Below are 26,662 nucleotides of genomic sequence, written 5' to 3'. Positions count from 1 at the left end.
AAAATTTCCCTCCTGTACAGTATTCAGGCACTACGCTGGAGAGCCAAGAGCTCAGGTCTTGCAGTTGATTGCAGCACTGTGGCCAAAGGCAAAAGCAAAACTGAGATTATACTTCATCATTTTTGACGATAATATGTTACAAGTGTCATTGTTATGTCAAACTAATGCCAGTGGCATTTTACTACTTCATGGAAGATTCCACAGAGCAGTGAGTTGTCTGTTAAATGAGCTGATGCAATAGTGTCTAGATATTTTCTCCTTATATTTTTCAGGAGTTTACACTTCCTGGCCACTTTTTCAGAAACCCCTCCTTTGAAGCTCCACCTTGCTGGTGTACAGATAGAGACTGTAGATCATTTGCTGATGTACAGTTAGTGTAAGTGCAAGGTGAGTGTTTCTAATAAAGCGGCCAGGTAATGGAAGTACAAGGTGAGTGTTTCTAATAAAGTGGCCAGTGAGTGGAAGGACAATGTGGGTGTTTCTATCAAAGTGACCAGTGAGTGGAAGGACAAGGTGGGTGTTTCTATCAAAGTGACCAGTGAGTGGAAGGACAAGGTGGGTGTTTCTATCAAAGTGACCAGTGAGTGGAAGGACAAGGTGGGTGTTTCTAATAATGTGAGGGTCGTTCTTGGGTGTGCTACTTCTCGGCAGAGTTACCAGAGTGATCTGGACACTGCCTGAGAGTGAAGGGCAGCCACAGGTGTCTGTACTGGCTTATGCAACCAAGGTCCAGCATCCTCTGCTGTGCCATACAACACTGTTTACACTCGTGATTATCATGCCTTGGTTTTCTCAAGTAACACTTGTTTCATTCACTGCCTGCAGTTCATTTACCTCCCTGTAGACTGTAGACATATAAAAACCAAAGTGTCTACTTTCATGTCCTCTTTAATGAACATAATTTGAAGTCTACATAAATATCTGTACACTTCAGTATAACAATATTATGTTTTGCTTTTGCCACTGGACTCCACTCCAATGTTAACAAGTAGCGTGAGCACCCCTAGTGTTTTCCCTTTACTCAGATTTATGCATATTGCCATTATCCAAAGAAATATCTCAATTTTTGTAGATTTTTGTGTTTTCTGTATCATTTAAACACATTGGCTGTCCTTTACGATGTGTAAAGAATTTCATGTTGAATGGACTGCTTTAAAATGCTCTAAAATTTCTTGGAATAAAATATTTTCACATTGACTTGCATTAAAAGTAAAGAATGTTTTTTCTCTCTCCTGGAAAATGACTATTTTGAAGATACTTATAAGTAGAAGTTGTTAAATAAGAAGTTGTTATACTATGATAGTTTTTCTAAAATTAGATGTGAAAATCGCAGTACATCGCCTGCTTACAGTATCACAATATATAGCAATACATTGAATCGTAACCCCTGTGTCTTGATATGTTTCGTATTGCCAGGCTTGCGAATGCACAGCCATAAACATACTAGACCTGGTCTGTAATGAGTCCTAATCTGGGTGAATAGGTTGATATCCTGCTACTGGTCTCTCTGCTCTAATCCAACGTGCTAAGATCATTTCTGATCGTTCCGAGTACAACAGAAAGCAGTGCATGCTGGGTACTGGTTTTCAGTAATCGCTTAGTAATCAGTAATCAGCAATGAGGTGTCGCAGTCATGAACTTTCTGCTCGTTAGGAAGACTGTGGTGAACAGGGTGATTTGTGCAAGCTACTCGGGCGTGGGGGGGTGGTGGGGGTTGTATTTTTAGGCTTCCATCAGCATGTCTACTGAGTCACATTTCACTGTTCCTGTTTCCTTAAAGCAATAGTTCAGTTACAAAATCACTAATCAAACATTCCCAACATTAAATGACAACAGGTTATCACCAGTATGAGCTGGGCGATATGACGATCATGATAAATTCATAATGGTATTCTTTTCTGAGTTGTATCAGTATCTCTGCAGCACTGAACTGCATGGACCATATAAAAGACAAACTTAGAGAACCTGTAATCCACAACAAACAGCGTAAGGCAACTGCAGAATAAGTAGAGTAACAAAGTAGCTGATTGAATAGCAGCCTATCATGACATCAACTTATTTTATTTATTTTTATAAGAAAGTAGAAACTAGAAAATACTGGAAATGTGCTGCTGTGGTTACTGTGTTCACTTAGCCAGAATAGTTTATGACCAAAAATGGCCAAGCTGAGGAAAATAAAGTGGAGAAGTAAAGTGGAGCAAAATGGAGGAAAGTAAAGTAGAGCAAAGTGAAGGAAAATAAAGTGGAGGAAAGTAAAGCAGAGGGAAGTAGAGTAGAGGAAAGTAAAGTAGAGAAAAATGGTGAAAAGTAAACAGGAGTAAAGTAAGGTAAAGTACAGTGGACGAAAGTAAAGTGGAGGAAAGTAAAGAAGAGAAAAGTAAGGTAAAGTGGAGGAAAGTAATGTACAGAAAGGTGGAAGAAAGTAAGGTACAGTAAAGTAAAGTAGATTAAAGTACAGTAAGGTAAAGTGGAGGAAAGTAAAAAAGAGTAAAGTGGAGGGAAGTAAAGTATGTAAATGACTGATTGATTGATGGATTGATCTCCAAATGGTAACATTACAGTAGAAGAAAAAAATTCTTAATTTTAGCATTGCAAGATTTTTTTCTAAGCATCATGAAACTGAGTTTCAAATAGTAAAAAGTGGGAAAAAAGTGAAAAATTACCAAAAAAGGAGGTGGAAGGTGTTTGAGTGACTGATTTTATATAATCGCTACTGAAGGTGTGTGAGATTCACAGTAGAGCATGTTCCTTATTGTTTCTGAAAGTGTTTGTGGTGTCATTATTCCCGACTATTATTCTGTTCTGTTAGATATGAATCTTTTAAAAAAGAAAATAAAGTGATGTTTTAGTGACGCATTCTCACCGCGGCTGAATTTAGCGCTGTTATCTCACTCTGATCCACCTTTTCTTCTGCAAATGTACTAAAAAAGAAGTGCTGTAACTCGGAGGGAAAAAAGAGAAAAGCGAATGACGTGCTTTCACACCCAAGCGTCTCTCCCAGCTGCCTCATTCAGAGAGATTCAGAGGGTTTGGTTTGTTCACAGCTGATAAGAACAGAGAGAGGGGGGAAAGAAAAGAGGCTGAGTCACAGCAGCATCACTCATGCCTTTAAAACACCACCAATGTGGACTTGAACTTTAAAACGTTACAGCAAATGACAAACGTAACAAGGTAAGAGTGTCTTCTGTTGTAGAAAATGTTCTTATCCAGCTTTTTTAACATATTACTAGGTATTACAACACTTGTGTGTTGTAATTTAGTTTGGTAAAGTACAGAAATACATTTAAAATGCAGAGATATAATAAACATTATGTAACAATATTGATAAAATGTCTAATAATAATACTATTATAATACTATCAATAATACTATAATAATACTAATAATACTATTTTGCTGTGTACTACTGCAGTACAAGGAAGAAAACATTGTAAATACTTTATAATACAAACATTTACTGTAACAGTGCTAATGTATTATGTCTGTGTATTTCATCTGTTTTCTGTGTATTATTGTGTTGTAATTTTAGGCTAATTATTCTGTATTACTGTATTACAACACATAAATACATTCAATGTATATGCACTTTAAAAAGATGATTCTTCATGGTTTTGTTTGTAAACCTTGAATTCTATATAAAACAATTTCATGCTGCTTTGCACAGAGAATGGTTCTTCAGACTGACGGAGAATGTTTTTTATGGTTCTGTATAGAACCTTTTCGAAAAAGGCTTCTACTGTTAAAAGCTTGACAGAACCCTTTTTGGTGCTATGCAAAGCTATATACAGCACATTTTCCATGAATCTGATAAAAAATTTCACCATCTAAGCATGAATATGGAATATTCATATCTATATGGAATTTATGGTTCTAAATAGAACCACTGCTTTTACTAAAGAATCCTTGAAGAACCGTCTTTTTAAGAGTATAGTAAAAAAGTTGTACTGAGTTGTAAAGTTGTAAAGAGTATAGTTTAAAGTTGTACTTTTAGTAAGTTGTTTTAAGCAGTTTTAAGTTGTGCTTCTAAATTTCTAGAATTTTATTTTATATTTCTATATTTTCATTATATTCATGTGCTTTTTAGCCATTATATGCTAACTGCAGCATCATTGTTGGGGTAATATAATTCCTTGTATTTCCGTGCTGCCTGTTCATTACTGTGTATTGTACTGAGTGCTGAATTTTCATGTCTTCCGCTGGTAATAATGTTCAGTATGTTAAGTATCTTTTTGGCTGATCCAGACTCAGGATAATGTGTGGTCAGTTTAACATGCACTTGATTCATATCTGAATTAGATTATTGCTGTGAACCAGTGGAAATGGTCCAAACTTTACAGCGGCATGTGATAAAATCGGCTGCGCTATAGCAGTGTGGTCATTTTAGTGGCTTTTCTTATATTGTCCAGTCCTGAAAAACAGTTCTAAAGGGAGTTCTGCCACAGCACACAGGCCAAGGGCAAATGAATAAAACCTAATTATAGAAATAGGAGACGACAAGTTCAGATTGAATGAGCAGCTCTTTCCCAGCCTCGCTGTACATACAATAAGCACACTCACTGTTAGATTATTAGGACTCGACTCAATAAAACTAACCAATATTAAAGCTTTAGCATGGCTGCAAATCAGATTTACATAGTTCCCCACTTTTTTTACCCCATGTGTTGTCGAGCTGCCAAGTTGTGTTTGGTGTCTGATGTTTGCTTCTTTAGTCTGTAGCACTGGAGCTACGTGGCGAATGTAGCTAACAAGTAATAAAAGCTTTTACGCAAGCAATTAGTGGAAACACTTGGATGTGTGAAGGTGTCAGTGTCTCTAATAGACTTGACTATGTGGTTTCTGACACTGTATGGCTCACTGTTATCTAGAAATATGGACTACCGTACGTTAGCATAAAGCTAAAAACAGTAGCAGTAGCTATGCTATTTTATTCTGCTACTTTGTGAATCTGCTTGTCTACAGATAGTATGGCTGAGCTGTATAACGCAGACACTCTAACAAAAAAATTCACATGAATTTCACATCTGAAAAAATACACATGGTTTCTGCACATTCACTTTAAATGTTATCACATGTAAAGAAGAAGTGTTCATGTAAGAAATGAGTTCAGATGTGAAAAAACATGATGTGTTTTTTTTGCATTTCGCATGTGAAACATAGGGGACTTTTCTATAAGGGCATGCAGTTAGCAAGTTAGCTGTAACTGATGCTAATATAAGCTTCGATTACTGGCGACCTGTCCAGGGTGTTTCGTGTCTTCCGCCCAATGACCGCTGGGATAGGCTCCAGTACAGCCCCCCGACCCAGAGGGATAAGCGGCTTAGGAAGTGTGTGTGTGTGTGTGTGTGTGTGTGTACTTATTAGCTAGCCTTGTAGCTTTGATGCTAAAAATGTGATCTCATGAAAACTAGTTCATGTGAAAAAGCATGTAATTATTTAAAATACATGTGGCTTAATTGCTGACGTTAATTGCTAATTTATTGCGTACGGTTTAAAATGAGTTTAGTTGCTGATACCAATGCTTGAGTGAGTGATTTATTCTAGATCTCAGAGTTTCTTCACTGCTCTTACTTGTCTAATACAGGGACAGGCCACTGCATAATGCGTTACCATGGAGACTAGGTGGGTGGGGCCTGCGGCACTGAGGTTTTCCATTGGCTGAACAGGATGTGGGCTGGGCTTGATTTGTGCACATGCTTTAAAACATTATAAATCTGCAATATACAAATTTCCCTGTAAAAACATTTGCCTAGCTTTCAAAATCTGAGCCGGACCAGCATTCCATCATTTCATGAACACCTGGAAATATCACTTGAACATGACTTTTCCCTCCCTGAATATCCTTGAATAGAGGTAAAAGTATTAACATTCAAAAATGACTAAATTACTAAAAGTAAACGTTCAGAATTGTACTAAAGTAAATGGAACTGAGTAAATGTGGTTACATGTAGTGCGCTCAGCTACTGTTTTTGGTGATCAGTGGCGAGTTTGGGTTGTTTTATGTAAACTCTGTAAGTCGTTCGCTAATCTTCTGGTTTATCTCAGGAGATATGATCTCAACCTCGTCAAATGAGCGAGTGAGCTGTAGTGGCGAAAGGGTGAGAGAGGATCAGAGAGCTTTTCACCCTCTACAGTAATTAACACCACTGTTTACAAACAGAGATAGAGAGAGAGAGAGAGAGAGAGAGAGAGAGAGAGACAAAAAGAGAGGTTGAAGCAGGAGAGCTAGGGAACGACAGAGAGAGTAGAGAGTGTGAGAGATAGAAGGAGAGAGAAAGGACAGGGAGAGGTACAAAGAGGAGAGAGAGAAAGAAAGAGAGAAAAGAGAAAGAAAAGAAGGAGGAGAGTGAGTGGCTGAAAGAAAATATGAGCAAGTGCTAAAAGAGGTGAGAGAAAAGAGAACAAAGAATCTAGAGCGCGACAAGAAGTGTGAGAGATAGAAAGGAGAGAAACAAAGAAGCGAGAGGGGTAGAAAGAGAAAAGATAGAGGCAGTGAGAAAGAGAGAGAGTAAGAGGGACAGAGATAGAGAGGGGAATGGGTAGGTGAGAGAGTGGGAGAGAGGGGGCTAGAAAGAGGTAAGAGAGAGAGAGAAAAGAGAGAGGGAGAGAGTACAGTGAATGAACAAGACTCTTAAAAAGGTGGTTCTTCAAGGGTTCTTTAGTAAGGATACTGGTTCTATATAGAGCCATGAACATTCAAAGAACCTCTCTTCAGATTGATGGAGCTGTGCAATAGATGGATCTAAATAGAATGATTTTTAAAATGGTTCTATATAACACCAAAAAGGGTTCTTTTATTGTTACGATGTCAAGCTTTTCAAAAAGGTTCTATAAAGAACCATCTATAGCACATTCATGCACATTTTCCATCAATCTGAAGAACCCTTTCATGATGTACAGAACCCTTTAATCATGCGAAAGGTTCTATCTTTTGATAGAACCATCTTTTTTAGAGTGAAGTAGAGTGTTTCATTCTGGAGGCGACTGTCTATCTAGTCACAGCCTTAAAAGTTCTCAAAAGATCTTAGTGGGTAGCATTTTAACCAAAATAGAACTTGAGCCGCCATCACATTCAGGACTCTCTACACTCTCAGTATTAAGGTACTAAACTGTCATTACTGTGCCCCTCTTGTCAACTTACTACCTTTTGTCAGGACACATAACTGCAGCATAATCCACTGAAATAATATTTTCTAAGTTGTACTGACTCCACATACACGCCACGTCTCCAGGCTTTTTATTTTATTGCTCTGCTTCGAAACATCAGGTTATGAAAAGCTACAAATATCTACTTTTCTTCTGGAAAAGCTTATTTAAAAGGGAATTCCACCGATTTATCGAAACTTTTACATAAATGGTTCAGATTTGAATAGACTCATTCAGAATGGTTTGGTGTGAAATGCTCTGTTGTAGAGAAACTAGAGTAAAGAGTCAGAATTGTTCGCTGTGGTGGTGATAAGAACCCGACATTCACCTCTAAAAGCTCCCTCACAGAAAGCTGTTAAATGAAATAGTCAACATACTTCCTGATTTTTTCAGATGTCCGACCGTTGTGCCATCATCGACATTCCATATAAGACTCAGAAGACACCTGTAGGTTCACTGGTGGTTTTGAATAGCAAATAAAATGTCTATATTTGTGTTGTAGTCATGGCAACCCCTGGTTCCTGTCACCACAGCAGCATTTCCAACCAAACCACTCTGAATGACGTTTTTTAAAATCTTGACAATCGAATATGCAGATGTTTTTTAAAATATGGTGGAATTCATACACAGTTGGACCTTAAAGCTTAAAATTGTGTGTATCTTAATAAATGAAAATGTACCTGCACAGAACCTTTATTTCTAACAGTGTAAAGAACCATCATACGTTTTGCTGCCCTGCACTTTTATCTGTTTGCTCTTATTCCTCACTCGTTAGCTGTAAAGGTGGATCACCTCTTTGTCTATAGCTTCAATCGGATAGCTTCAAATCGGCAGCAGCTGTTTTCCTTGCATTGGCAATGCTGTGGGAAACTCATTGCGTATGAAGAACCAGCTGCTTTAAGGAGTCATAAAGTCGCCTTGCAGCTCTCCCACGGCCATATTCTCTCAGCGTCTTTCTTATCGCGGAATCGAGTACATTGACCTTTACAGGGGTGAGTGAGGCCTCCCGGTGAAACGCTCTTGGTGAAATTTTGGTAGGCCGGCCACTCCTGGGAAGCTTTCAAGTTTTCTCCATTTGTGGATAACGACTCACTTTGGTTTGCTGGAGTCCCACTGTTTAGTAATGGCTTTATAACTATTTCCAGACTGGAAGATTTCAGTGACTTTACATGTGTATTTGAATCTCTTTAGAACATGGCATCATGTGCTGTTTTTGAGAACTGCTAGCTGCTTCACATTTCCAGACTAAGTTCTATTTGAGTCATGTTTAGATTCAGCAGGTCTGATAGTGATCATGCCTGAGTGTGGCCTGTAGTCAGCTAAATTTGGTTAACTGTTTGATTTAGTAGCTAAGGGGGCAATTACTTTTTCACATAGGGCCAGTAGGGCTGGACAGAATTCTTCCTTCAGTAATCAACTTTTTCCTGTCTTGTTTTAATGTCACATGCATTCAATATATTTTGCTTTATTCTTTTTTTTTACTTTTATATAATTATATATAGATAGTACAACTTGAGAGGAGAGAGAGAAAGAGAGCAAGGGAGAGAGTAAGAGAGATGGACAGAGAATAAGAGAGAGAGAGAGAGAGGAAGAAGTGCTCGTCCTCCTCTGAGCTCCTGTAGTGACGTGGCTCTCTGAGAGAAGGTGAGTGTGAAGGTGAACTGAAGGCTGGTGGGAAACTGCGCCCTCTAGTGTTGCTGCCTCATCTTTCCTCATAATACCAACACATGAAGTCTGCGTATCTTTACACAGGGACTAAACCACATTAGCATAACTAATAACAGCAGCAGGATCTTAAAACCTGAATTTACTCTGTGTTTATAGATACCGGCAACATATTTGTCAAGTCAAGTCAAAGTCAAAGTGAACTGTATTGACATTCAGACTTAAACATCATTTATGTATATTTTACAGTATATTTAGGTTTCTCAGCGCACACACATTTCTGATTCTATTATTCATATGTATTTAAGTGTTTTGTGGTTGTGTTTGTTTTAGCAGTGCATAATTTTTCAGCTGATAATACAGCTTTTATTTACATTCAACACAAGCAGCCTGGATTTCCTTTCTGCAGGTTCTGTAGCCGTATTTTTCCATTAATATTTAAATTTAACACTCAATAATTTTATTAATTATACAGTATCTAGTGTGAATTTAATATGTAAAATGGTGAAGTTTATATTCATTTTATTAGCTATAATTCAGTTTGAGACGTATTATTTAAAGTAGTTAGTAAGTTATATTACAGTTTATATTAGTTAGATTAGCTATAGTGCAGTTTGAATTGTATTACATAAACTAATCTCAAATTACTTTAAGAAATAGTTGTAGTTTAGATGAGTTGAGTTAGCTGTAGAACAGTCTGTTATAGTTATAATAATACTTTAGATGAGTTATTGATTATATTACTCAGTGGTCTACAGCAGGGTTTCTCAACCAATGGGCTCTTGTGGTCCTCAGGCTTTTATTAAGGAGCAAGTCATCATTAGTGGGCCAGTGAAGGATATTCTCATGAATATTAGTGAAAATAAATTACTTAATAATAAAAGAGAAATATAAAATTAACGTAAAAAATCTAAAAGATACTAAGCTGCTTTGTCTGTTTATTGCCACCTCTGAAGTTTCCCGCGTCCAAGTGGCTCAAGTGACTGAAAAAATATAAAATGGGTTCTTGAAGCCACTGACGTATAGTTTGACGTTAGCCTCATCCGCTCATATTTCATGTTCATGGTTAGACACGTTACACATGTTAAATATACATGTATTTACCTTTACATTTGCTTCCCAATCTCAGAATTAAGAGCTGCATTACGACTAATTGCAGGGTCAGTATTGTATTATCGTTAACATATCTTCTAAGCCACTTCTCCTTTTGGGTCACAGGGGCAGCTGGAGCCTATCCCAGCAGTCACTGGGAGGAATGCAGGATACACCCTGGCCAGGCCACCAGTCCATCGCAGGGCAGGCACACTTTATATCAGATATATCAAATGATTTAAATTTGAATTTATCTTGAGAATATTATATGGTGTTTTATGTATGGCCTATTCTACCAAATTCCCTCAAACAGGAAACAAAGCAAATATTTAGATCTTAGATATTTACAAGAATGTGTGCTTCTCTGTGTAAACTCAAGACATTAATAGAGATAATAATAAGATTAGTATATACATAATCATCATCATCTTTTTATTGGGAGTGTCTGTCCCAACCCCTAAATTTACACTTAGGGTGTAAATACTTACATATTTTTGTATTTTTTCAATAGTTTGAACTGAAAATGTAAGTAAATGTAAAGTTGAAAGATTTAGATTTTACATGAGTTTAATTGTCACTACCAAAATACAGTGAGTTTTTGCATGGAGCTCATTGGCCACGCCCCTGTAGTTTAGAGCAGGAAGTGAGGCTGCATCCCTGTATCTCCTGGCCACGTGGTGAGCAGGTAGATCCCATTGTGTTGAAGTAAATATCAATGTGAAACATTACGAATTGTCACTCACAGATTTCTTTTTTTTAAATGTGTTTTAAGTGAAACATATGATTTTATGTGTGTACAGCTGTCTTAGTCATGTACTGGCTGCGTTTTTTCAAAACGAGTTAAAATTGTCACTACTAAAACATTTGCTAAGTGTCTGTAGTGTTATGATTGTTCTGGTAGAGACAAAATGAGATGTTCTATCATTAGTTTTAATAAAATAAACATAATTAAGATATAGAGCTAAAGGATGGTAGTCCAAGTCCAAGATCAGTTAAAGTTCAGTGTTGCTGAATAATAGTATTGATTAGTTACAAGCATTGATTAGCTATAGTGTCACTGCTGTGTTATTAGTTGTATCTGTTTCAGGGTGAGCTTGACCTTTCTTTGACCTGTCTGAAAAACAGAGTAGAGCTGATCTCAGATCAGTAGCAGAAGCTGCGAGCCGGTCAGTAACCCAGTCTCCGTCTTATCCGGCCCACTCTGGATGCTCCTGATTGGCAGGCTGGGTGAGGGGGCGTGTCCGTGCAGGACTGTGCAGCTATTGTTTTTCCTGCCACGCTCACAAAAGTGGAAAATTCCCCTCAGCAGAGCTCACAGTCCTTCACTCTGCTGACAGCTCATAGAGCTGTAGAGCTCAGGGTTAAACTAATTTGCCCAGTTTCCATCTCCTTATGCTGACCGGTCAATCAGCTGGGACATCTTTGGCTTTAGCAGTGCAGCTATGAGGCTATTGTTGCTAAAGAGTAATGAAAGTCTATGTACACCAATTAGCATGGTGCTAACAAGGGTTGTACGATACTAACAAAGTGTTTAAATATCACAATAATGATATGAGAAGCAATAAATTATATATTAAAGACAAGTGCCGTTCACTATTGTGTAAATTAAAAAAGGAATGAAATACTAACAACTGCTCACATCAGAATTGCAAGCACATTTTTTGTGCACTGATAAGCTGAAAAAGTCAGCATCACCTCAACAGCTTAAGCTATGTAGTTATTAAAGGAAAGCCTGACTGTTAAGACTGCCTTAAACTGTGTACATGTCCAGAGTTATTAAGATATGATAACCAAATGTATTTTAATACTTTGTTTATTTAAAAAAAACACAACAAATTGGCTAAATTTCTCTACTAGTAGGCCACCATTGTTGTATTGTGATATGGTTACAGTGGAATCAGTCCTACTGAAAATAAGACAGTCAGAAAACTAGCTAAAGCTGGAAAGACTGACTGAAATATTAGAGTTTCTCACTCGGTGAATGAGACATAGAGCAAACATTTGATGCAGCAACAAAATTCTCAGCCTACAAGTAACATGATTTTGTCTATTTGTAATATTAAATAAAATATTTTGCTTGGTTTATATAAGATATGTGAGCAGTGTTAGAAATGTACATTATACTGGGACATAGAGGTCTTAGCAGTAGCTATTACTGTCTCACAAACGTAACACACATTACTGGACTGAGGCTAATATAGGTGTTTGTGCTTGGTTCTGAGTGTGGGAGAAATGGATTAATCAAGATGTAACAGTGACAAAGTTATCATTTTTCTTTTAGCAAGTACAGTATGTGCATCATGTAGCACTGGTTTACATTTCCAAATTTTGACCTGCTTTTTTTTCTGTGTGTTGTTTGAAAATTAAGATTAAGTGACCCTTATTAGTCCCACAACGGGGGAAATTTCACCTCCGCATTTAACCCATCCGTGAAGTGAAACACCACATACACACTAGTGAGCACACACACACTAGGGGGCAGTGAGCACACTTGCCCGGAGCGGTGGGCATCCCAATCTGCAGCGCCCGAGGAGCAGTTGGGGGTTAGGAGTCTTGCTCAAGGACATCTCAGTCATGTGCTGTCGGCTCTGGGGATCGAACCGGCGACCTTCCGGTCACGAGGCTGGATCCCTAACCTCCAGCCCACGACTGCCCCATATTGGCAAATTGGAGTATTTGTTAATTTTCTTCCAAAAATTTTCCCCAGTTAGCATTGTGCTCACAGCATGCCGAGGTCATCACAACAAGCTTGATTCGCTTCATTCTAGAGAAACTTACTGAGTCAGTACTGTTCAAAGTGGTTGTAATAGGAACCAGATGTCCACCTTTAAAACCTTTCTGCAGAAAGTTATTACGATAAATAGTTATGAATACACAACCTGCTGCCTGAGACTGATTGATTTATGCTAGTTTTGAGAAGATTTTGGCCTTAAAATCCATTCATGGTGGAGGGATACATAATATAAAGTGTGTTGTGAGGCAAAAAAAGTCCCCAAAGAAAACGTATTATTTCAGGTTTTTCACTACGTTCCATCATGAACATATATTGCATATTCCATATAAAACTCAGAAGACATGTTTAGGTTCACTGGTGGTTTAGGATAGTAAATTAAATGTCTATGTTTGTTTTGTAGTCATGGCGACCCCTGGTTCCTATCACCACCACTGTAAAGAAATCTAAACTATTTCACACCAAACCGCTCTGAATCACTCTTTACATCTCACACATTGAATTAAAAAGAAACACTGAATTAATTTTTAAGTGCAGATGATGAAGGAACTACAGATCTGGGATAAAATTCCTTATCATAAGGAGGTTGTACTTGACCTCACTTTCAGCAGTTCTGCTGAACACTGCAACACTGCTGATGAATTAGAGGCACTTTTTAAAAGGAGGAAGATGGCAATTTTATGACTGCCTTTACAAACTAATGGAGTCATTTTGATGCAGCTTCTTCCTAGATAAGATTCTTTCTAGGGGTGGACAAGTTCATTTTCTGGCCACTTTATTAGAAACACCCATCTTGTGGTTTCACTCAGTGGCCACTTTATTAGAAACACCTGCCTTGTGCTTCCACTCACTGGCCACTTTAATGGAAATCCCCACCTTGTACTTCTACTCACTGGCCACTTTATTAGAAACACGCACCTTGTGCTTCCACTTACCTTGTGGTTTTACTCACTGGCCACTTTATTAGAAACAGTTACCTCTTACTTCCACTGGTCAGTGCTATTCTCTATTATCTATTATCTTCTAACCTCATTATTATGATTATTATGGTCTGGTGTGTAAATCAATGTAATAGTAGTTGGTATGACAGTGAGCCTCCGTTGCTCTGTCTCAGTACTGAGCGCAGCTCCAGTAGAGCTGCACTGATACAGGCCGACTGCTCAATGTTTTAGACTGTAGTGAAGTTTAGCAAGGTGTACTGTAGACACTGCGATGGTATTAGAGATGGCAGTGAGCTGGGAGAATGTGTAAACCCTCAGTGCTCAGAGGTTGCAGCCACGTTAGCCTGGGCTAGCCAGGCTAATTAGTGCGATTACTGCACAGCTGGATTGGCCTTCCATCCGGCGGGGGATTCATCAAAAGGATCAGCGGTTTGGATAAAGTTGAAGCACCACAGCTCCTCTGTTGGTGTTGAGGGTCTGTCTGGACTCGAAAACTCACTAATTCAGCTGAAATCGTGCAGAAGACTCTACACAGATTCCTGCTAGGTTTGTGAAAATTCTTTATGAAGCATTTGTCTGAAGGTGGTGATGCTATTGCTTCAATTTTGAATGTTTTGGAATGTATTTAAATCTATATAGTGATGTGTATGTGTACTATATTCATACATGTTATGTGGCCCTCATCATTAGTTATTCATACATGCACACAAATATGAAGTTAGGGCAGTTAGTGGAAGTACAAGGTGGATGTTTCTAATAAAGTGGCCAGTTAGGAAGCACAATGTTGGTGTTTCTGATAAAGTGGACAGTGAGTGGAAGCACAAGGTGGGTGTTTCTAATAAAGTGGACAGTTAGGAAGCACAAGGAAGGTGTTTCTAATAAAGTGGACAGTGAGTGGAAGCACAAGGTAGGTGTTTCTAATAAAATGAACCTAAAATTTAGCAAAAGTTTCTTTTGTTTATCTTTTTGTAATTCGATACTGTAATACTTTTTAACAATCATTTTACCTTCATTTGTGTAAAATCACTGGACTCAACTGTACTTACTGTACTGAGCTTGAGGACCTGAGTTTCCTCTAAACTCTCCTGCTGCTCAGTGTGGCCCTGATCATTAGCCTCTAATTAGAACTCCAGCTCGACATAATTCAATTATCCAGCACCTAATAGACAGAGAACTTTCTCTCACTCTCTCTCACTCTCTCTCTCTCTCTCTCTCTCTCTCTCTCTCTCTCTCTCTCTCTCTCTCTCTCTCTCTCTCGGCAGTAACCCCTCTGATCAGCATGGCTGCTGTAGGCCTCCTCTGGGTTCAAGGACATTGCTGAGGCAGCAGCTGATGAGGGAGCAGTTGGAGGAGGAGGAGCGAAGGGAGGAGCAACATCGCCGTCGCCAGGCCCCGCCTTACACCAATCAAACGACCACCCACAGCTCTGCCATCAACGTCAACACACACTCCGCCATGCCCGCCGCCACACAAGTGCCCATGGAGGTGCTGAGGGTAAGAGTCAGCTTCCGTTATAACAACACATTGGCCCTCCTTCATCAGTCACGTATACAGGAGTGCAGTTTTACCGTCCTTTAATGATGTACACACTGGTCTGTGTCTGATTCAAGAAACTTTCGTACAATGTGGAAACAAAAGGAGATTTGAGCACAATCAGCTTCAGTGCGTGAAATCAAGCACCAGCCCTTATTTACATATCATATACATAAAGCACACCCTGATTAATGATGATTGTGTATTGAGCCAAACAACTATAGCATTCAGTGACTCTACAGCAAATGGCTGTGTTGGTCGGTGTTGTTTGAGGTGCACTTTTCCCCCTACTGACCAAACTTTATAGTGTTAAAATTACAACCACTAGTGGAAATAAAATGTGAAGTAAACAAAAATCTTAGTTTTTTTAAGGCAGTAAAATGATTTGATTTAGTGTATATTAAACACTGTATTATTGCAGTATTTGACATCAGTGTTTTTTGTTGTTTATTTTGTGGGATGGAGTTAGTAGTATAAAATAAAAGGGCAGTATAAAATGTCTTTAAATGGAATAGTTTTAGCATTTGTATCAGTGTGCATATACAATAACTACATCCACTTCTGTACTGCACATGTTATTAGTGTTCTTCTTATTTTCTGTTTTTATTGTTATTATTGGCATTATAAGTGGTATTCTTAAAAGTCTTATGCTCAAGGTGTTCAGATATAGCAAAGATGAAACTATCAATAAATATCAATAAAGCTCTTTGAGAAAGGGCAAAAACCTTCTTTAGTTTTAATGTAAGTTGATGTAAAGAGATTTTATTCCAAGCAGTTTTTAAACATTTCTGTTGGTCTAATCATCATTTCATTTACACACATTGTAAAAGACAAAATGTTCAAATTAAACAGAGCAATAAAACTGAAAAAACTGAGATACTTGGGTAAGTCAGCACATTTACACGCATACCTATTTCCATATTGTCTGCAACGGTTTGGCTCCACCCACTCACAAGGAAACGTTTTAATGAGAACAGCTCATTTACATATATTAGTCTTAAAGACACAGTAACAAAAAACAGTTGTTTAATACTGACAGATAAAAAGGCTGGAAAAAAATGATAATGTAGAAGTAAATTAGGAGTGATAGAGAAGAAAAGAAAAAATGAGAGAGAGAAAAAAGAGGAGAAAGATTAAAGGAGAGAGAAAATAGAGGGAGAGCGAGGGAGAAAGAGACAGAGAGAGAGGAAAAAGACAAAGAATAAAGACATAAAGAGAATAAAGACGGGGGGAGAGAAGAAGGAGAGGGAGAGAAAGAGAAAGGGAGAAAACAGGGAGGGAGAAATAGAGAAAGAATACAGAGAGGAGAGATAATAAAGAGAGAATAAAGAGAGTGAGAGAATAAAAAGAAAGGAGAGGGAGAAAGAAGAAAGAGAGAGAGGGAGTGAGAAGAAAGAGAGAGAGAATAAAGAGAGAGAGAGAAAGAGAAAATAGAGAAGAGAATAAAAAAGAAGAGAGAATAAAAAGAGTTAAAAGAGAAAGAAAGAGAAAGGGAGAGAGAAGAAAGAGAGAAAGTAGAGAGAAAAAGTAAAGTGAGAGAATAAAGAGAAAGAATAAAGACAAAAGGAGAGAGAGAAAGAGAATAAAGAGAGACAGAGAGAGAGAGAGAGAGAGAGAGAGAGAGAGGTGAGCTGGAGAGAGTGAAGTGTGTTAAACGAGTGTTGGGGGGGGGGATTATGTTTGCTGAGAGAATTTCTCTTTAAATCATGCTGTGTTTCCAGCCTCGTGGATTTATCCGTATTTAATCCTATTTGCTCGGCGTTCCCATCTCGGAGCTTTGATTCCTCGTTAGTGCGGAGCTACAGACACTGTTTCTGATTTTCTGTCTGTGATAATTACTACAGCATCCACACAACAGCCCAGAATATTGTGAACGGATCGCACAGCCCGGTAAGAAAGAGCCTTGTCTGGGGTCAGTTTGATTTTTTAGAAGTTTACTGATGGGAACTGTTGGCCATGTTGCCATTGCCATGAGAATATTGAGCAGTATTTAGATTTTTGCAGTTATGTAGTATTAATTTGTTCACATGCTGCGGTTACATTTATATTGTCAGTACAACTGCAGCTGCTTTAATCCCCCAACTTGCTTAAGGGACATAATATTATATTTTGCTTTTATTTTAGGCATCTAACTCAAACTCAACAAGATTTTAGTTTTAATAATGATACTGATTTAATCAGGATTAATATTAATGAGACTTAATCACAAAAAGAGTTTTCCTGCTGTTATTATAACACACTTTGCATGAAACAATGAACTGCAAATCAACTGGAAAACCAAATAACCAAATTTGGAACTTTTTTTGGAACGTATTTTTAAAATTATTGTTAAGCAATTATAAATTACAAAGACATTTAGAAAGAGCGCTAGAATAAATAATAAGTGACTTGGTGAGAAAATTATTTTTAATATTTCATCGTTTTAGTACTGAGGTCACAAAAATTGACACTGTAAACCTATTTTAGTCCTTCTGTTCCACATGGTGAAGTTTTAATCACACTGCATGTAGTCATCTTTTATTAAATGTAAATTTATGCATTTTTTGGATTTATATGTTGCGTTTTTTGGTTTAATAGATGTCTTTCAATAGATTTAAGAAGTTTATAGGTATCTGAGAGGAAATTCGGGAATTAATTAATTGGTAAGTTTTTGTATTTGGCAAATTTGGAAATCTGTACTTTTGAAAAATGCATTAGGGAAATTTGGAAATGTTTATGTAGGTGATGTGTTATTCAATGGAATTTTGAATTTTAGACTTGAGGATTCTGATGTTAAGTGAAATTTGGAAATTCGCATTTATTGATGACATTTGAATATTTAAAATTTACATTTGAAATCTGCAGTTGTTTTGTTTGTATTTCTAAAATAGGTATTTCTAATATTTGGGAATTTATTAGTGAATAAAACTTGGTAATTTTATATAGTTGAAATTTGTATTTGAGGAATTTTTTATTTGTCATTGAATGAAATTTGGAATTTTGTAGTGTGAAAAATAGAATTTTTTGCTGAAGATATGTTTATAGTCATGCCTCATAGTGACAGTATGATTGAAGTTCTGACCAGCGCAGTGTAGTTTTTATGTTCACTCAGTCGTTACTCATGCCCAGCTGACGATGGTGCGGTCATTTACCCACTGGACACCTGTCAGCACTGACCGGTCAACTGCACGATAGCCAAATCCTAAAATTCACACCTTTGGCTTGGTTTTACTCTTTCATGTCTGTGTTGCTCTTCAGTCCGTAATGTATGTACAGAAATTAACAGAGCGAACGTCTCATTCATGACCAGAACCCAACTTAACTTCTGTTACAATCTTCAAAAACAACACCTACATTTAACACTCAGTTTGCATCAAAATGCATGCAGTTATGGAATAATAAGCATTAGGATGTAATACGTCTGGGTTTAAAGGTGTTAAAACTGTCATTTTTGAAATGGGATATTAATGAAACAGCACTGATTCCTTTTTGCTTGCACTTTTTTGTGAAATCTGCTTGTAACGTTGAAAACTGCTTAAATAACTCTACTTTGCCACATGCAGAATTAAAAAAGTAGTCTCTTGACAAAAATGAGTGCTATCATGCTTTGTGTGTTATTTTGTTTTTGTGTTATTTTGTTTTTGCTTTTTGTGCTTATACGTTTTTAATGGCCTTACATACTAAAAAATTAAGATTTTTGTCATTGAAATTATTGTTTGGAAACATTAATAGTTCAAAAATATTTCAAAGACTCTCCATGAAGCTTTTTGTGTTTTCATGAAGCAAAAAACTTTTCAGTAGTCAGCCTTATTTATGAGTCTCTGTCACTTTATCTAAGAGGCTGCTTTTGGTACTGTGCCTTTAAGACTTACATATGTCATGTATGTTGTTCAAAAAAGCTGAAACACACCTTATAAATTCAATGTGAAGGAGAAATGCTAAACTGCTTTTTAAACAAAGGTATGTAAACGCATTGTTTTTTGTGACATCACAGAGCCAACTTTTTTTAGAGCTTTGTTCCCATATATGGGCTGTATTGACTGATACATTCTGAAAACTTTAACAGTGTTCACATACTACATCAAACTCTTATTTAAACAAAACTTGGTTTTCACTGGTATGAGATCCTTAAATAAGGATGTGGTTTCTCTAAGCATAAAGTATGAAGGGTGGCAGACATGGTAACCATATTGAACATTTGACGTTATTTATTTTCTCTGGTAAGTTACAGCGCTGAAGCCACGTTTTAAAAGAACCATTAAAAACTATGAATACAATGATTTTTATTTAACATTTTACTCATTGTGCTGCACTAAATCCAATTGAACAGGACTAATTACACTCTCGTAACAACATGCAGTTGTTCTTTAAGCACTGACCACAACTGCGTTACACTTAGAAAAACAAATTATCACCTACAGTGGGGAAAAAAAAGTATTTAGTCAGTCACCAATTGTGCAAGTTCTCCCACTTAAAAAGATGAGAGAGGCCTGTAATTGACATCATAGGTAGACCTCAACTATGAGAGACAAATGAGGAAACAAATTTATAAAATCACATTGTCTGATTTTTAAAGAATTTATTTGCAAATAATGGTGGAAAATAAGTATTTGATCAATAACAAAAGTTCATCTCAATACTTTGTTATATATTCTTTGTTGGCAATGACAGAGGTCAAACATTTTCTGTAAGCCTTTACAAGGTTGGCACACACCGCTGCTGGTATGTTGGCCCATTCCTCCATGCAGAGCAGTGATGTTTTGGGGCTGTCGGCAGGCAACATGGACTTTCAACTCCCTCCAAAGGTTTTCTATGGGGTTGAGATCTGGAGACTGGCTAGGCCACTCCAGGACCTTGAAATGCTTCTTACGAAGCCACTCCTTTGTTGCCCTGGCAGTGTGCTTGGTATCATTGTCATGCTGAAAGACCCAGCCACATTTCATCTTCAATGCCCTTGCCGATGGAAGGAGGTTTGCACTCAAAATCTCCCAATACATGGCCCCATTCATTTTTTCATGTACACGGAAAAGGTGTCCTGGTCCCTTTGCAGAGAAACAGCCCCAAAGCATGATGTTGCCACCCCCATGCTTCACAGTTGGTATGGTGTTCTTTGGATGCAACTCAGCATTCACTCTCCTCCAAACACGACGAGTTGTGTTTGTACCAAACAGTTCTACTTTGGTTTCATCTGACCATATGACATTCTCCCAATACTCTTCCGGAACATCAAAATGCTCTCTAGCAAACTTCAGATGCGCCCGGATATGTACTGGCTTAAGCAGGGGGACATGACTGGCACTGCAAGATCTGAGTCCCTGGCGGCGTAGTGTGTTACTGACAGTAGCCTTTGTAACGTTGGTCCCAGTTTTCTGCAGGTCATTCACTACGTCCCCCCGTGTGGTTCTGGGATTTCTGCTCACCGTTCTTGTGATCATTTTGACCCCACAGGCTGAGATCTTGCGTGGAGCCCCTGATCGAGGGAGATTAGCTGTGGTCTTGTAGGTCTTCTATTTTCTGATTATTGCTCCCACAGTAGATTTCTTCACACCAAGCTGCTTGCCTATCGCAGATTCAGTCTTCCCAGCCTGGTGCAGGTCTACAATCTTGTTTCTGGTGTCCTTCAACAGCTCTTTGGTCTTCACCATAGTGGAGTTTGGAGTGTGACTGTTTGAAGTTGTGGACAGGTGTCTTTTATACAATTAACGAGGTCAAACAGGTGCCATTAATACAGGTAAAGAGTGGAGGACAAAGAAGCCTCTTAAAGAAGAAGTTACAGGTCTGTGACAGCCAGAAATCTTGCTTGTTTGTAGGTGACCAAATACTTATTTTCCACCATTATTTGCAAATGAATTTTTAAAAAATCAGACAATGTGATTTTCTGAATTTTTTTTTCTCATTTTGTCTCTCATAGTTGAGGTCTACCTATGATGTCAACATGCCTCTCTCATCTTTTTAAGTGGGAGAACTTGCACAATTAGTGAATGAGTAAATACCTTTTTTTCCCCACTGTATATCACAAGAATGATAAATATCCTCACAATACGGACCTCTACTATATATTTTACCAAATGTATTGTAAATATAATTTTTTTGTCCTGTTATATTAAAGGGCCTATATCCTGGAAAACTTAATTTCATCACTTTTTGTTGGAAATAAGTCTGATGGAGTATCAATCACGTACGCATATTGACCTAATGAGCTTACATCAGTTTAGCCAGTTACACAGGGGCAACCAGTCAGATCCAAGCTCATTTACATAGTGAGAGTCTATTCTATTTTCAGTGCCATTAACAGCATAACAATCTGAGTGAAAAGTATAATCTTTGAAATTTAAACATGAATATCAAAATTCCTTAGTATTTGTTAGTGTGTCCCTCTTTAGCTATAATGACAGCTTTTCATCATCTATGGTACAAAATAAGCTTAAAAGATTAAGAAAATCTGGAGAAATCTCTGCATATAAGGGAAAAGGCCAAAAACCAGTATTTGCTGGTCATGAACTTCAGGCCCTCAGATGACCCTGCATTAAAAACAGGCATGATTCTGTAGTGGAAATCACTGCATGGGCTCAGAAACAGTTGTGAAAACCAATGTCTGTGAAAACAGTTTGTCGCTGGATCCATGTATAGATGGAAGAAACCATATATAAACAGGATCCAGAAATGCTTGTTGCCGTCTCTGGGCCCGAGCTCATTTAAACAGGGACTGAGGGGAAGTGGAAAAGTCTTCTGTGTTCCAACAAATCAACATTTCAGATTCTTTTTGGAAGTCATGGATAGTGTGTCCTCCAGGCTACAGAACACTCTGCTTGTTATTAGCGTACAGTTCTAAAGCCAGTTATGATGGTATAGGGGTGCAGTAGTGCACATGGCATGGATGACGTGCACATCTGTGCAGGGACCATTATTACTGAACAAGATATATATGATATGCTGTCATCCAGACAATGTTTTTTCAGAGAAGACGTTTATTTCAACAACACAATGTCAAACCACTGTCACCCATTTGACAACATTTGAAGGGTTATTTCATGAAAACTGCAACAAATAATCCCCTGAACTGTCAAGCAGCTGAAATACAATATCAAACAAGAATGTGAAAACATTTCACTTTTCAAAACTACAGCAATTGGTCTCCTCAGTTCCCAGATGCTTACAGGGTGTTGTTAAAAGAACACAGTGATAAACATGCGTCCATCCTAAATTTATGGAACGTGTTATTGGCATAACATTCTAAATGGCCATATATTTTTTTAAAAATTTCTCAGTTTCAATATTTGATATGTTGTCTTCATAGTATTTTCCTTTATAAATATGGTTTACATGAGCTGCACATAATTGCATCCTATTTTTATTTACATTCTGCACAGCTTTTCAAAATTTAAGCTCCTATCCATGCAGTCTGCCTTTACACACATTTGTAAAAGAATGAGCTCACTACATTTGAGCACAGTACTGTAATAGGATACCATCACTGCAAGTCAGTTCGCAAAATTTCCTCCTCCATTTTCCATATTATAGGATCAACTATGAGTGGTATTATTGTAACAGTAACTCAGCCATGAAGTATCACATCACGTAGTTACAGAACGTGTTGCCAAGTGTTGAGGCACATAGTTCATAAAAGTCACCAATGCTCTGCTGGAATTAATATCAGCACAAAAATTGTGTGTTGAGAGCTTCATGGCATGGGTTTCTATGGCTGAGCCACTGCATGCAAGCCTTACATTACAGCACAATGGCAAGCATTGGGTGGAGTGATGTAAAACACATCGCCACTAGACTGAGGAGCAGTGGAAAAGTATTCTATGGAGTGATGAATCACGCTTCTCTATCTGACAGTCTGAAGGGCGAGTCTGGGTTTGGCTAATGCCAGGAGAACATTACCTGCCTGACTGTTTTGTGCCAACCCTAAAGTTTGGTGTAGGGGAGATAATGCTGGACAAACATTCCCATAGACACACTCCAAAATCTTGTAGAAAGCTTCTCAGAAGAGTGGAATCTGTTATAGCTGCAAAGGGGGATCAACTCCATATTAATGCCTATGGATTTAGACTGGGATTCATAAAAACTCATGTAGGTATAATATATAGGTGTCCCAATACTTTTGTCAATATAGTGTATTTATATATACAACCTGTTTTATTGTAAAGGATGAAGAGAGGTTGTGCAATGATCATGTAGAAATTAATTATGACTGCTTTTCTGAAATAGTTCAGATTTATTTACAGTGGTGGTGATAGGAACCAGGAGTCGCTATGACTACAACACAAATATAGACATTTTATTTACTGTCCAAAACCACCAGTGAACCTTTTATATGGAATGTTGGATGGGAAAATAATGGAAAATCTGAAATAATCAGGCATAGTCATCAGGCAGTGCATTCATAACCATTTCATCTAATAATTTTCTCTGAGGGACCTTTTAGAGGTGGACATCTGGTTCCTATCACCACCACTCAGACTCTGTTTACATCGTATGCAGAAATTTAGAGCATTCAGTGGAATTCCCCTTTTAAAAGGGGTGAAATAAGTAAATTATACTACTGCAGGCTAATGTCTGTACAATCACAGCTTTGAAGCGTTATGCAGTTGCACTGCGTTACGACCTTGTGAAATGTCAGTCATGAAAAATCGAATATGACAAGCTTGAGAAATTCCTCTTACACAACAGCAGATGAAGGAATTTTTTTTCTTCCTGAAGAGACAAGTAAAAAGCTCCAGCGATTAGCTTAGCATACCCCTCCCCTCACAGCTAGGCTAAATTAGCTCTGGGGTACCAGCCAGAGCTGCTGGACCTTAAAAGTGAAAACATTAAGCTCAGATGGGTTCGACTGAAGGCCGATTGGCCCCTTAATTAGCCAAGTGACCTTTGATCCATCCAAGAATAAGCACTGGATCGGTTTAAGCACTGAGACAAAGGCAAGAACAGTCTTAGCGAACACACCCCGGGCTAATTCAGCGAAGAATGCCCGTAATTAGCTGTACTGCTTTCATTCCATGGAGTATTTAGAATTGAAAAGGAAACACACTGCTTTGAAATGAGTGGAGGAATCTTATCCTACCAGACTGACACTATTACAGGGTCTAATGAGGAGTTCCAACAAATTACTGCTAACATACAGTAGCATCAGCGTAGAAAGTGTGGGCAAATGCTCTTTTATTTAACATGCATTTCAACAGTAAGCCTTTACAAACCCACTCTCTCAGGACACAATTCAGAAAAATCTACATTAACAACAAGCAACAGCTACAACAACAGCTACAACAAATTTCCTTTATGTGGGGGTCCCGCTCAAGGGTCAGCTGCCCCAGTGGCTACATACCTCAAACAATGCATGTGGGGCAAGCAGAGTCCTGACCTGTCCACTGTCCCAGCCAGCACAAGTGCTGCGGGTTGCCCCCTGGGGAGACACGTTCTCTCGTGTCCTTGGTGTGTCCTTTCCCCACCTTACTCTTGGCTGACTGGACCTGGACATGCATAGCGTTCAGTACCCTCTTCCTTTGGGCTATGTCTTCTTTGCCATCCACTTTTGAGTTTGTTGATGCACTGCCTGATTTTTTCAAACTCAGCAGCAGCATCCCACTTCTGACACCAGTTTACTGTTTGTAGCACAAGCAAACCAGAGAACAATGCATATATTGGCAAATGTTCTATTATCAAACAGGCACTTCGACAAAGAGTCTTTACAAAGACCTAAAAATTCCCAACCCAGCGCTACCCCAACATGAAACACAGGAAGGAGCTAACTAGGGGGGACATGACACATGGGTGGACAAGGAGGGTGGATGAACACACAATAAAACCCATGGTTATAGGACATAATTCAGTAAGCAAACACCAACATTAACAACAACAACAATGAGTGCAACAAAAACAACAAGGGCACTGGCAACAACAGATTTCCTTTTTACGTGTGAGTGTGGTGTACATGTTAGAGATCCTTTGCATGGCCACACTCCTCAGATCCCCACACAGCACTTAGCCTGCTGACTTGAAGTATGACTACAGGAAAATCAAATTTTGAAGAAAAGATGAACATCTTTCCGAGTTGAGCCAGGCTACTGCTGAGTGATATCAATAAAAGTCCATACCACAATATTTCCAAAACTGTTACAGATAATATTTGAGTCAGCATTAATAAATGTAAAGAACACATAATTTTAATGAAATAAAACATCAGTATTAACAAAGTTATGAGTTAGCATTAGCATCTTAGCATTCATAAAGGTAATGATAGTGTGGCTTTATAATGCCAGTACATTTTCATTAATAAGTTAGTATTAATAAGTTAGCATAAAAAAACTTAATGAACCCATGCAATAATAAAGCTAATAGATTAGAATTAACATAATGAACATTTACATAATAGGTCAGAATTAACACAGTAAACAAACTCATGCATTACTAAAGGTAATAAGTTAAAATGAATAAAGTTAATAGCTTAGCATTAATGAAGTTAATATGCTGCCATTGATAAGGTAATAAGGTGGCATTAATAAAGTTAATGGCTTAGCATTAATAAAGGTAATATGTAAGCATTAATAAGGCTAATGAGCTAGCAGTAACAAAGGTATTAGGGGAGTGTTAATAAAGCTAATGAATTAGCATTAATGAAGGTAATATGTTAACATTTATAGGGTTAAGAAGTTAGCATTAATAAAGCTAAGAAGTTAGCTTAATTAATAAAAAATGACTTAGCATTAACAAAGGTAATAATTAGCATTATGTTTGAAATGACCTTTTTGGCTGGATACTATAGAAGCAATCTGGCAACCCTGCCCGCCCACTAAACCTGTGAGCTGAATCAAGTGTGCTTGATCCGGAAAATCACCAAACTGTTCTGGACTGAAGTTCTTCAGGAGAGAGGAAAAGGTGAAAGGGTTCACTGATCTCGAAGATTCAGAAAACGTTCTCGTTCTAAGCTTAGCTTAATTAGCTTATATTTCTCTTAGGGGGACGCGAGAAACATTAACAGCACTCGACACAAGATCACAGAGCAGAAGAGAGGAATCTTTGTTGGCTTTTGAGCCCTGGAGAAGTTTGTAGTTGTGAGGGATGTTCCTGATGATGTTTCTGGTAAAGAACCTTCTGTTCCCCACGGCTGTAGAACACTGAGCTGCTTTGTGGAGAAAGCTGGAGGATTTCTTGTTCCCTTCTTCTGAACTGACTCCCTTTAAGTGGAGATTGTATCTGTCTGGGGTGTCACTGATGTTCCTAGCTAACGGGTTTTAGCGTTGCATTACTAGCAGCACTAATCGAAGACCGTGAGCGCGCACCCCTACTCTGATCCTCCCATGTGGCTGATCTGATGTCTGCTCCACACATTGTGCCTCTGGTAATTCAGCTGTGTATGTGTGTGTCACAGAATAACAGTTCCTAACTTCATAATCTCATCATTAACTCCAGATGACTGAAAACAGTATTACACAAATATCCTAACTAGACTAAACCTCCTAAATCCTGTCCTCACTTTAAACTCCAACAGTGTACTAACTTCTGTTTAAGCTTCCGTTTCTATAGTTTTTAGGCAGCTCTGTGAGGCAGCGTAGTTCACTACCAGCATAATCACGCG

General features: G+C 38.1%; 1 protein-coding gene across 2 annotated transcripts in view; it reads left to right on the top strand.

The window, feature by feature from the left end:
- Positions 1-26,662, top strand: part of mitfb (melanocyte inducing transcription factor b) — a 55,651-nt gene that overhangs the window by 7,745 nt on the left and 21,244 nt on the right. Inside the window, exons 1-2 of one of the 2 annotated variants that reach the window (XM_017715609.2) lie at positions 3,059-3,171; positions 14,835-15,066. In XM_017715609.2, coding sequence (XP_017571098.2) covers positions 3,155-3,171; positions 14,835-15,066 — 249 coding nt within the window. In that variant the 5' untranslated portion in view covers positions 3,059-3,154. Of the gene's footprint in view, positions 1-3,058; positions 3,172-14,834; positions 15,067-26,662 lie in introns of those variants that run through there. The other variant, XM_017715607.2, reaches the window with a different exon arrangement.

The sequence above is a fragment of the Pygocentrus nattereri genome, chromosome 9 (genome assembly GCF_015220715.1).
Source record: "Pygocentrus nattereri isolate fPygNat1 chromosome 9, fPygNat1.pri, whole genome shotgun sequence".
NCBI classification, from domain to species: Eukaryota; Metazoa; Chordata; class Actinopteri; order Characiformes; family Serrasalmidae; genus Pygocentrus; species Pygocentrus nattereri.
Note: the sequence above shows the minus strand (reverse complement) of the source record. Positions and strands in the feature narration are given on the sequence as shown.